The sequence below is a fragment of the Lissotriton vulgaris genome, chromosome 6 (assembly GCF_964263255.1).
Source record: "Lissotriton vulgaris chromosome 6, aLisVul1.2, whole genome shotgun sequence".
NCBI lineage: Eukaryota > Metazoa > Chordata > Amphibia > Caudata > Salamandridae > Lissotriton > Lissotriton vulgaris.
In genome coordinates, this window is record NC_141694.1 from 703,106,651 (window position 1) to 703,120,112 (window position 13,462).

At 41.8% G+C, this 13,462-nt stretch overlaps 1 protein-coding gene across 1 annotated transcript in view; it reads left to right on the forward strand.

The window, feature by feature from the left end:
- The first annotated feature begins 2,679 nt into the window (after positions 1 to 2,679).
- SNX3 (sorting nexin 3) overlaps positions 2,680 to 13,462 on the forward strand; it is a 269,821-nt gene continuing 259,038 nt past the window's right edge. Inside the window, exon 1 of the mRNA XM_086926683.1 lies at positions 2,680 to 2,990. Coding sequence (XP_086782809.1) covers positions 2,829 to 2,990 — 162 coding nt within the window. The 5' untranslated portion in view covers positions 2,680 to 2,828. The remainder of the gene's footprint in view (positions 2,991 to 13,462) is intronic.

Genomic DNA, 13,462 nt, shown 5'->3' on the forward strand with positions numbered 1-13,462 from the left:
AAGAAAAATCGAACATTAACTTTACGAAACTGCATTGCGAATAAGGCATATTCGGTTAATATTTCTACCTATGCATAAAACGACATGATTAATAAACACATTTAATAATAAAAAGTTGTAAGTTGCACAACACAACTGCTTCTGTTAGTGTTTTCTGCTGGTTATATTTGCAGTCCTGCCAAGTTCCATGCATCAGGTGTTATACTGACGCATTTCAGTGTGATGGTCCGCATCACCACACTGGAATGCAAAGTCACGCATAATAGCGCCTCCTAAGCTGTCAAGGAACTCTAGAAAATCACCAGAAACAAGCACCGAAACTGGAGTGCAGCGTTCTCCGAGTCTGCAGCTCTTGCAGCTGTTAACGTAAGTTGCCACATAGGATCATTCACCCCACAACACAATAACACACAGTGGGCCGTGGCATATATTTGGATACATAACACAGCCATGAGTCCGTGTGCCCATATTCATTGGCGACTATGTAGCATGGAGGTGAGGTTTGTGGCACAAAATAGGCGGAAGTGCGGTCATGTAACCTCCTGCTGCCGCGGCTGCACGACAAGCAGCCAGTTTAGTTGAAAAATGTTGGCAAACAGCTGCTACGCTGGCAATGGCAGCGCTGCTCCTTGCATACCGCATTAATTATGTAAAAATAATCCAGCAACGTGAACGAAGAATGCCATCCGAGGTGCCGGCGGCTGAGTGAGTCTGTGCCAGAGCACAAGTTCACACCACAGTGCAAGCAGAGTTGCAGAGCCAGGCCCAGAATCATGGCCAGGCCGGCGCTTGCCACTGGAGCAGTTGCCGTGGCCACACCGAGCAAAACCAAGTAAGTGACTGATTCACTTAACATTTACCCAACCATAGCACCAGCGCACAGCCACACCAACGCCAGTCTAACCCTCCGCACGGCCCGCTGCGGCGACTTTTAAGAGCCCGTGTTCACTTTGCCCTTGTGACAGCTGCAGCTTGCCGGCACGCGGGGCAGGCAGTGATGCACTCCGCATTTAGGCCAACATATCCTGCCAGGCCACAAAATTGCTTGCCACAATCTCCCGAGCCACTGTGGGCAGCACATAGCTTCCTAGAGAATTGGCCTGTGATCACTCCTCCCAGGACCAAGATAGCCCCGGAGCCCCAGGCAGCCCTAATCAGTTCAGACAGTGCCAGCGTGCAGTGATCACAGGGGTTCCTGTCAACTTTCAGCGCGACCGGCGTCACATAGTTTAAGTCAAGAGCCTGGTGTATATAGTAGGTCTGTGACAGCCATACTCACAGCCTACTAGCAGTTCAGGTGCTGTGGGGCTGGACAGCAGGTAGTGGTGGTCCAACTGGGGCGTACACCGCTCAGCAGTGCTGGTAATCACTTTTATTACGGTTGAACAAGCAGTACTTTAGTCAAGACTAATACAGCGTCCTGGTTGGTTGTAATCTTTGCCTCACACTTCTTATTTCTGGTGTTTGCCAGCAGTTTTAAGATCTTAGAGTTTCTTGTGGCTCAAATGGGTGTAATTTCTAATATTTATGTTTCCCTCATCTTCATTACTCAATTTTGCTCGCAACAAAGTGTCACTCAAAGTCATTCAAATGTCACTCATAATTACAGTAAAATTATGAAAACGTCACAGATAGCAATCTGAAACCTGGGCAGATATGTATTTGTTTATTCCACATTAATTCTTCAAATATTCTATATAGTGGTCTAAATACATCACGTTTACGTTATTACATTACAAGGTCCTAACACTTAGGTTAACACAATAAAGGATTATATGCGGATGCGTTCTACTAGTGTGATTATAATGCACCGCTACAAATGAAAATGAAGTGTGCGCTACATCACTGACAAAGCCACACACATGTCAATAGACCCATTTCATGAAATTGCCCCTCCTTCAATAGATGTCAACGCGAGAAATGCATTCTCCTGATTGTGTTTTTTTTTTTTAATCGCCCACTTTCCTCTTTTAAAACGTCGGCATGTATGTGAAAGATTGCAATCCTTTCCGTTAATCTGCCTAATGTAAAAGGTTGAGAGGTACACTTTGTAGATTCCGGGTTAAGTGGAAAAAGCGTCGTGCCTGCTCCTTGCCATAGCGGCGCGTATTTCAAATATTTAACTATGCACAGATGTTTTTAATTTCTTTGGATCGCTGGGCCATTTAGGACTAAAACCGCCGTAGCTGTAGAGCGGAAAACTAAACACCACAGACAGTAAACTCGGGTCTCAACGAACATCTCAGCAGAAACTCTCCTCCCATGATTCATTGTGCGAATTTAATGTACAGGAATCAGCTGTACGAGTGTCACAAAAGAAGGACTACTTTTGCAACGTTATATTACGAGGCTTCATTAAACGTAGTGGCCAAGCAGAAACAGTTCTACAGAGTCGGCTTTCAAAAAACACAAATCATATGTTTTCTGGGCTTTTTTGTCTAGCTCAATTGTTTTTATATAAAAGCAACAATAACGATACTAACAATAATGAGTGATACACATTTATAAAACAAACAATGGATGCTATTGATGGTATTACTCTTATCGGCAATTGTTTCAAATGTATTCTTTTCAGACGTATCGGTGTTATGAAACTAAATGGACCTATTGAAACTCCAATATGGCCGCCATTGCGGATTGCCTCTGGATAGGGATTTCTCCGTCCGCTCTCTTCCAAGACCCAGTGTGACTGTGGGGTGGGAGGAGGTGTTGACCGCATTGTCGCTGTCAGTAAAGCTATCCGCAGGAGTCGAGACCGCCAAGGTAGAAGCTCTTGGTGCGGGGGAGCGCCGGGGCGGCGAAAGAGGGCAATATAAGCCGTGACAACCATGGCTGAGACCATCGCAGATACCCGCCGTCTGATGAGCAAGCCTCAAAACCTGAACGACGCCTACGGCCCACCGAACAACTTCCTGGAGATCGAGGTGGGAAACCCACAGACCGTGGGGGTGGCCCGGGGCCGCTTCACCACCTATGAGATTCGCCTCAAGGTGAGTAGAAGGGTTGCAGGTTGTTAACTTACAGGCGGCTAAAGGATCACAGTCAGCGACACAGGATGGCAGGGCATAGGAAGTATGAGAAAATTGGCCAGCTCGATAATGTGTGCATTGAATAATAAAGGTTTAGTGGTTTATGAAAGGTGGCACAGTCAGCAAGCGGTTGTAGTGATGGATGGGAAGTATGGGGATACTAAGCTAGTGGGTGGTTAAGGCAAAAGGCTGCAAGAATGATGCCACTGGCAGTAGGGTTGTGCCTCTGGGGCTGCGATTGCGAATACAATCATTGAGGTGTGGTTGCACGGACATTAAATACAATCAGTGATGTGTGGTTGCACGGACATTAAATGATGAGGCTCTTAATGAAGGTGGAGATATGCAGACACCCAAGTTAATTGCGCTGTCAGGGTACATGAATAATCATAAGGGTGAAAATTGGAAACCAACAAATATCTGTGAGGTCTGTAAGGAATTCGGGTGTTACATCTGACATTACAGGCCCTTTTGTTCGGCAGCAGCACATTGTTTAATTCACATACTTAGTTCTATATTTTTTTGACAGATGGGGGTGTTTGTCAAAGACACAATTGATTTATCGTGGGGAATAATCATGAGTTAATTAAAATCATTAGCAAAACTGTATAGGTATGCCTGAATCTTTTGTGTGGCGAATATGCTTTTAATTCTTTACTAAAGAGAGGACGGAATAGCCTTCATGTGGGGACATGCGGCCTACTGTTTTAATTAGAAAACTGGAGAGAGAACATATTGCCTTCCGAATGACTCTATATCAACCTGCCCTTTCTTTTGCATTAGATTCGCTCTATGGACTTTGGAACGCTATGATTAAAAATACGCATAAAGTGTCAGTTTAAAATTTACAGATGAGGCTCTGTCCGAGTAGACGGCCAGTAGCTGTGGAAGGCAGGAAGTCCACTTTGTTTCCTGCCACATGACAGTGGGAGTGCTCCCTGCAGGAGATTCCTCAGCGTTCTTTGAGTCAGCACTTTAGTCCTTAGAAATCAGAACTACAGTGCACCAAGGGAAGCAATTCATGTTGCTTTCTAGCACAACAGCGCCCATATCCTTTTCTAGATGCAGTCTTTACTATGAAATTTCATTGCAACTAGTGTGGCCCATCCTGTGGCTTTCTTGTCAGCGACGTTTTTTTCTCCCCCCTATCTGTATAAACGTTTGCACAGACTTGTTAAGGAATGTTTTAGGTTACATTAAAATCCCCTGGTTCTGCAAAGTGTGCACTGTTTCACTTGATTAGAAAACACGTTATAATGCAGGTGTTTCTGACCGCCAGGGGTGTTGATTCGGGAACGCATTGCATTTCCCTATTTCACAAATGTTGGAGGATTCTTTAAATGTAAACTAAATTAATTTAATGATTTGAGACATTTGCAATTGAAACGAAAAAGTTTTGATGTGTAAAAAAAAAAATATCTGATTTTATTGCCTAGTGCTAACTAGACCTCAGCTAGGCCTTGATTACATACTCGTAAACACGACTGCTGACTTTATTATAATAATTGAATGTTTTTATTTCACATTGACACTGCACACAGCAAACTGTGCTCTGTTTATTTTGTATGACATGTTGTTATTGAAGAAACCTCCGGAGGAAGAGCCTTTGCTACTTTCCCAGGCCCTTCCTGCTAGCTCGCTGTATTTCATTCATTCATTCATTCATGATTTGTATCTATTGTTTATGTATCCAGTTTGTTCTTATACCGCCGGATGACATTTGGTCAGAAGTAGAAAATCCACATTCATGTAGTTGGATAGTGTTCAGATGATAGGCGTATATGATATTTTAATATGTGATTTTCCAAAATAATTATGCTTTTGCTCACACTATGCTGACATTGCAGTTTCTATCATTTTCTGTAGTGGGACTGGCAGTATAAATCTTCGAATTTTGGTGTGAGCCATATACTTGTGGGTTTTTACTATTGATGTGGTCCAATTCTCTATTGATTACCTGACGTTTTGGGACTGTTTTTCAGATTTTACTTAATACTATATTTTGCGTAAGCTATGAGAGCCTCCTGGCAAAAGATGTATATACCCTTTGACTGATTCAGTCCGCTGCTCCTTTTTTCTTTTTCAATATTTTAAATAAATGTTTTTGGTTTTTGTAAATTAATGATCTTGAACTCACTTTTTGTGTTATTTTTCATTATTGACTGTACTTTGAAATGTTGTTTTGAATCTTGTTTTTAGGGACATACTGCCTCATTTATTCCTGAGGACAACACCGTCCCTGAACCCTCACCTGTTTCCTATGAGTGTTGTGACTACCGTGCAGATTCTCCTAGAAATATTGCCCACATCTATCTGTAAATAGTTTTTTTAATTCGTTTTACTATGTTTTTCATCCTTAATAAACAAATCATAATGTTTGAACCTTGTAGCGGATATCTCAGGCACCTGAATTGTCCATCTTTTAACTGTACAATTTTAGCGTTAAAGACAACCTGTATTACTGTGAACCACAACATTCTGATCACTAGATTACCAAAAATCAGGATAGAATGTAGGGGACTCAAATGAATCCCTCATGTCTTAATGGGAAGACCAGAACGGATGAAGTGGCCACATTTTAGTCTGGGAGGCGACTCATTTTGAAACATGGAAGCTACACTGTGAAACTGACTATCTCCAGCTCTGAGACAAATTGTTCCTTACCTTGCCTTTAGAAAAACTCTTGAAATCCATCTATTTCAAAAGATGCCGTCTTCTTATATTATGTTGATTCTTAGGTCTTGGCACCAAGAAACCATTGGTATCGGAACGCTTTATAAAAATCTAAATCCAATTATGAAGAAGGATATGTTAGCCAAACTTTCTAATTAAAAGGGCGTTGAGCCTCCTAATAAATAGTTCTAAGAGGTGGGGCGTTAAAGGTTTTTGCTGTTTTTGCATAGTTTTGTCATTGGGAAGACACAGGAAATCTAATGACTGCAGATAGGGAACAGTTTAGAATTGCAGAAGGGACAGGTGTGCAATTTTATAAAATATCTAACTGTCCATAGGATGGAGATGTTTCATAAATGTACTTGCCCTGTAAAAAGAAAAATTGACTCGCTCTTTTTGGTACCATATACCATATACCATGATTTAACAAATTATGGCAATGTTCTCAGTAATCAAATTCTAATATTAAATATCTTCTCCAATTCTAGTAATGCCCTGAATTATTATTATTATTATTATTATTATTATTATTCTTTTTTACACCATTCTGCAAATCTACATACTGGGCTGGAAGCAGGAATTCCAGGGGTTGAATACCCTTTGAGTCTGTGCATACACTAACTTGAACGTGTAAAGGTTTTTTTACCAACTCTTCTCTAGTCTCTTCCCACACTGAGAAAAATTGGAAATTACGCCAGACGGGACAGAAGTAAAACTTTTTTTCAAGATTGGAAGAACAGGGTTGTATGGAAAGTGGACTTGCAGATTTTCGCTTAAGCAAATGTACATATGGATATTTGCTTATGCGAAAATGCAATTCACAAACATTTTCTAGGGAGTACAGGTTTCAGGCTTGCTTCTGTCAAGGCTTGTGAGTTCACGAAAATCCTAAATCTCCACTAAGTACCATGGGTCCACTTTTTGGGAATTTGTTTGAGAATTTCGGGCCCATAATTAGGTCTGGTGTTAGCCAATATATTTAGATTTTAATAAAATAAATCGTAATACATTTATATCAACCTTCAGCCAGCCATTGTCACCCACTGGTCTTTTGCCATTCACATTTTCTTCCACCTACTACAGCATACTCAATGGAGCAGTGTGTCAACCTATTTCAGCTAATGGCTACATTCACTGTGAGTGACAGCGTTCTGCTGTTTCTCATGGACCACACCTGCACATCAAGTTGTCCCCCCCCCCCCTCCGTGCCAGGGACTACTATGGCAGTGTGTGCTTTTTGAACCCTAAAAACATTTTTGAGTTTAGCCAATGCTATATTTTGGAAGGATCCACTCGCACGACAATAAAGTTTCACAAAAACCAGGTCAACACATTAAATGACAGACCTATTCGCTTTGCCAATGCTTGTTTATTTTCATGGTTTCCTATAACCATGGTCTTGCACTGATTCTCCTGTAGTAATCTGTTTTGGATATACTAGAATGAATCAAACATGTTTTACTAAATGCTGCTTCTAAGCAATGAAATTGTAAGTAAACGTGCACAATAGTTTAAGAAAACATTTTATTCTGAAAGCAAACCACCCTCCAGCTTCTGCAATTATTTATATCTAATTGTAGAGTACTCTGGGAGCATTGCAAGTAGCCTCCAATTGCTAAACTATTCTAACGTGCACATTTTATGTTGGAACTTGTCCTTGACCTCGAGCAGTATGGTCTGGATGTCAGGCTATATGTATTTCACACCTGGCATAGGTCACTGCAAGCCTTGTGTTGGCCTGTCTTAAAAATCTATAAAAACTAAGCAAAAGTCAAAATTTCTTTATTCGGCTATTAAAGAAACTTAATAACCATGAAAGTACAGATAAAATCACAATCCAGAATAAACAATTTAGCAAATTCTCAAAAGTACAATAATAATAATAATAATTCATACACTTGTTATCATAAGTCCATATACAAATCATTATTTTCTTATTCCGCTCTCCAGTAAATAGTTCATCAAAATTCATAACACCATTAATTTGCGTATTTTAAGAGCACTTTTCAAAAATGAGGAAATAAATACGACAGTTAAAATATTGTCCAATTGCTGTACAGCTAAAAAGGCAGGGCGACAACGATTAACACACATGATCTTCAGTAGGGGGACAACTTATCTGCGTCTAGAATCCATATAAAATTTACAAAAGAAAAGAATATGCATATCTGATTGCTCTGATACATCATCGCAAGGGCATTTTGCCAGCTGTTTCGACCAATCATTCATTTTGGGGTAGCTAAATATGCGAAACAGTAGGTTAAATCTAAGACGGGTTAATAAAAACCTCTCATGTTCACTCAGTGTCAGCTTTAGATATGGCTGCATTTTCCTTGAAATAACCGTTTGTTGGTGGGCAGCCACAGTTATCTTTTTTAACTCTTTGAATGCTCTCTTATCCTGAAGGAATACCATACACATTTTCTGCAAGGATTTCCTTGAAATGTTAGCTAAAGACAATGGGTCATTAAAATAATGTACCATATCTAAATCCACAAAAAATTGCTTCACATACGACAGCCAGAAAATTTTGTCTTTCTTTTCCAGGCATAACACATCATTCAAGATTAGGCGGTTTAACTGGCATTCATCCGTTGTCCAAACTCTATGCCATAACAGTATTGGGGCTGTCTTAATGATATCTTCTAAATATGGCTCCCCCAGTTCTGTATGGCAAGCATACGTAGAGGCACTTTTAGGGAGAGCCAAGAGTTGTTTCATAAAAAGATTCTCCACCACCTGCAGCGATGTCACATTGGCAAACCCCCAAAGACCTGCTCCATAGGTCACTATAGCTACGCAAGTAGCCCTATACACGTTTAACATTTCCCCCGTAGGTTTTTTACCCAGTTTATGACTGAAATTTTTAAGAGCCACTATAGATTTACAAAATAACAGCTTTCTAGTCTTAATAGTAGTATTCCACTTTCCAGTGTAGTCAAATAAAACTCCTAGGTAGGAGAAAGTTGGGGTAAACTCAACTGAAGTCTGGCCAATAAGAACAGCTTTCTTCTTCTTAGTTGCGCCTGTACCGCAAGTCATGGTGAAAGTTTTTGCGCAATTTATCTTTAAATTTAAGCCGTTCATAAAATCTGCAAAAGAGGAGACCAAGGCTTGTAGGGCCCGTGGGGTTCGAGCCATTAAAACCGCATCGTCGGCATATAACAATGCAGGCACTGGTCTTTCCCTCACCATCGGCAAATCCCTACATTCCTTTATCAGAGTTTCCTCAAGATTATTTATATAAAGCGTGAAAAGGAATGGGGCCATCACACAGCCTTGTCGTACACCTCGAAAAATAGCAAAGGGTGCAGTACATTCCCCCCCTATTCCAAATCTAACTCTTGCAGATGCGCCCTGATATAGTTCCCTTAAAAAGTTAATAATTGCTGTGTCTACCCCCATCTTTTTCATAACCATCCAGAGCTTACTATGTGATACGCAATCAAATGCGGAGGTTAAATCTACAAATGTTAAAAACAGACAACCCCCCTTAACCTTTGTGTATTTCTCTTTTAAAATATATAAGTTCAGACACTGTTCAGTTGTCCCAAGCCCCTTCCTGAATCCATATTGCAAATTGCTGATTATCCTGTTTTCTTCAGCCCATAGTTGTAGCCTATTTAAAATGACTCTACCAAAAACTTTAATGGTAGAGTCCAAGAGCGAAATCGGACGATAACAATGACAGCAAAGTCTGTCACCTTTTTTAAAAATAGGGACTATTAAAGATTCCTGCCAAGATGAAAAAGAAGCATACTGGAACGTGAAGTTAAAAACCCTTGCGAGAATCGGGGCCCATAACTCAATGTTATTCTTATAGAGGTCCACCGGTACCCCGTCAGGGCCGGGTGCTTTGCCCCCCAGGCTTGCATTTATACTGGCACTAACTTCTTCTACCGTGAATTCATGTACCAGGGTATTCTTATGGAGGGGTGCTTCTCCATTAGGCAAATCATAAAATGTAGAGTCCGCTAATGCACCTTCCTCAGAATATAATTCACTGAAGTGTTTCACCCATTCATCTTCTGTTATTGCCACCTCTATTGTACCAGTGGTTTTATCATTCAAAAAGGGGGAATTTACAACTTTCCAAAAAGCTGCTATGTCTCCACTCAACGAGGCCTTACACAGGGAATTCCAAAGCTCTTGTTTTAGGGCCTCTTTCCTCTTTCTTAGTGCCTGCTTGTAAATATATCTACACTCCTTAACCAACACCCTATCTTTCACTGGAGCGTGTAGTGCATGCTTCAGGTTTGAATATGCCTTTGTACAGGCTGCGTCAAACCAACTAACTTTGGTCTTTTTGGGTCCTTTTGTTTCAACCCAGAGCAATTTTTTAATTTGCTCAATGATCAAGCAAAAGTTGTCTACAACCTTGCCATCGTCCATGTTTGGATCTGTACAAGCCTGAAACTGTGGTTTAGTATTCTTCACTAATTTTTTAAGAAAATCTGCAGGTACTACATTTGACCATTTTAAGGAATAGCCATTTTTCCTGGTCATAATGATATTTTCCACTCGTACATTAGGCGCTCTTATTCTACCTGAAGTGGTGTGATGCCTACGCAATATTAATCTCAGGGGATAGTGGTCACTCAGTGAGTTATCAAGGGTAGTAAATGACTGAAGCAATCCCCCATGTCTCACGGTTATAGTTATGTAATCAATAGTGGATGTAGCACCTCTACCACAAAAAGTGGGAACGAAGGGGCATTCCGGATTCACCAACCTATTTACAAAGCCCATATCGTTCTCAAAAAGGATCTCATTTAAAATATCTCCACATCTAGTATGTTCAAAATGTGGCAGAGCAGTTTCACTATCAAGCATAACACCACAGGTACCCTTTTCAGCCCTAGAGCATGTTAAACAATTGAAATCTCCTGCCCAAATAACACAGACGTCCCGATAACTTCGTGTTAGCAGCGCTTTTATATCCCTTCCTAAATTTTTAAAAATATTGTCCAATTCCTCTGGCGGAACATTATTATACAAATTGACTATGCATAAAGGACACTCTGTGTTAAAAGAAATCCTCAGGATATGATAATACCTGTTGTTTATAACAAATTCAATCTTAACATGAGCAAGCATATTAGACACGTAGGTACATAAACCACCCTTTGCCCTCCCATGAGACGAACTTATAGCTGGGGAAAAATATGTCCTGAACCCATTAACATGGTCTGGGGCTATAGTCCATGTTTCTTGTAGACATATAACCTCCTGACTGTTCACAAGATTAATCCAATTCTTGTTTCCCAATTTTGACCTCAGACCAGCAATATTCCAGCTCACCAAAGCCAGTAAATTCTCCTTCCCTGAACTAGCCCCAGTCCCCAGGTCACACTCCGCATCCAATATATCCCCTCCATTTTCACCTACATGTTTTATAGCACTTAAGCTCTGCTTACTTGACCAAGGGTCTATACAACCTCCACAGTCACCACCCTCTATCTGGTTTAAAACTTTCTTAACTAGAACAGGGCTAGTAGTACATTTGCTCAGTAATGTTCCAGGGGAAGAGAGGTGTAAATCTGTTACAAGTCAGTCAATACCCTCCATCCCTTGTAGGGTCGAAAAACGGTTATATGTTGGGATGTTAAACCTGTCATACTGATTTTCCCAATTTTCTCCATGCCAGTAAGGGTATGTACTTGTTTTTAGAGACATAGAGGGATAAAATCTAGACAGATCCCAGGTTTGAATCCCTGTAGTCCCTTCAAATGAGTTCCACCCACAAATATGTTTAACAGCACGCCTGTCTCTAAAGTTGACGATTATACAATCTCCTGATAAATCTTTTTGTGTGTGCCCAACCCATCCCACTCTACGCACAAAGGTGATTTCTGCTTGTATGTGCCCTGGGAGTGGTCTCTGAGAATTCAACCAAAACACTACCTTATTTCGTAGTTCTGGGTAAATTTCACCTCTTTCGCTTGAAATCTCTGGGACCCCCACCAATACTACTGTGTAAGGCATGGACTCCGGTGGTAAATCTATGCGTGGCTGTTTAAACTTTTGAGTAACAGGGCCCGTTTTTGCTGCATCTATTGGGGGATTTGCCTTAATTTGTAGTCCCCCTGATTTATTCGACCTAATCTCTTTGTCCACCCCTTCATTAACAGTGTTTTTTGGATTCTGTCCAGTATTTGCTGCGGCTATAGGTAGCCGTTTAACTTGCTTACTACCCTCTTTTTCCTGAGTGTGTGTGTTATTTCGAGATTTTGGTAGGCCCTTAGCTATAACTGCTACATTAAGGGTTTTATCCACACCTGTGGTCTCCCCGGCTAAACCGTTAATCAGAAGTTTTTCCAGTATTTCAGAATTACCTAGGGCCAGCTTTTCTAAATCCCCTATTTTATTAGTGAGGTTTTTTATTCGCTCCAACAGTGGTAAAGTTAAGGATCTCAACAACTGCTCCATATAGAGCATAAAACCTACAGGATTTGGTGGTAACGTATCAGCACTGGTTACATCACTTTCTCCAGGGTTATTAATTTCGGGCGCATTTGAATTGTCCACTGCTGCCTCCCCCTGTTGTTTTTGTACAGTTAGGGCTGACGTGTGTTTTTTACGTCTGCCATTCCTTTTTCCCATCTTTGTATTAGTACATTTTTCATTACGAAAAGCACTTTTTCCCTGTTTACATTTTCCCCCATTGTTTTTTTGGGGGAGGGTCTCATTATCCCTGCTAACAGAAATGTCACAATTAGTGATCGATGAGGCATCCGAGCCCTCAAGATTAATTACATCAGTAGTAGGATTAGATGTCACCTCTGACAGTCCTGATGTCTGAAGTATGGGTGTTGTTGACAGTCTGTATCCCAAAGGTGGTGGTACAAGAGGCATAGTCTGTGATAACGGAGAGGCAGGTTTTCCCACTGGTCTTGGAAACTCAGCATAAGAGTCGGCGAGTAAAGAATCTGAAATGTTCGCAAGCATATCCATTTCATTAGTAACCAATGATGGTAGACACATATTAGGGGGCAACGAGAGCCGTCTCTCCGTGCTTTCAATAGCGTTAACAACGACTCCGATAGTTTTCTGTAACATACGGTCTATGGCAGTCAAAGTAGGCAAAGGTGTGTTAAGGCATTTTTTATCCCTAGTACTTGAACGAGTAGCCATAGGTGTGTTCTTACCCATTTTTCTACGTTATCAATCAATAGCTATCTTTGATACCTGCAGGGGAGCAGCAGTACCTGGAAAGTCGTTGGATCATCCGAATCCTTATGCCAATAGTAAGGGGGGTGGGCCAGCCCAGCCACGGCCTGCCCCGGACGGCCACAGACGGCCCGCCCTCTGCCCGGGCTCAGCCCGGCTAGTCCCGCGCGCGTCCCGCGATGCGGGTGTTGCCACGCACTTTTAAAGCGCCTCCGGGCGCGTTTCGAGGCGTGGAATCTGTGAGGGCACCTGGGGATTGTGGTTCAGTGCCTCTCCCTCTCGGCTGCTACGCCCGATGTCCAGCGGCGCCAGCAGCGGGGAGAAGCGTCAACAAGGCACTGACGGTGAGCACAAACTTCCGTGGGTCTCCAGCAAAGTATTCCAGGGATTAGTTAAGCAGCCCACTCTGTCGATATTGCCACGCACTTTTAAAGCGCCTCCGGGCGCATTTCGAGGCGTGGAATCTGTGAGGGCACCTGGGGATTGTGGTTCAGTGCCTCTCCCTCTCGGCTGCTACGCCCGATGTCCAGCGGCGCCAGCAGCGGGGAGAAGCGTCAACAAGGCACTGACGGTGAGCACAAACTTCCGTG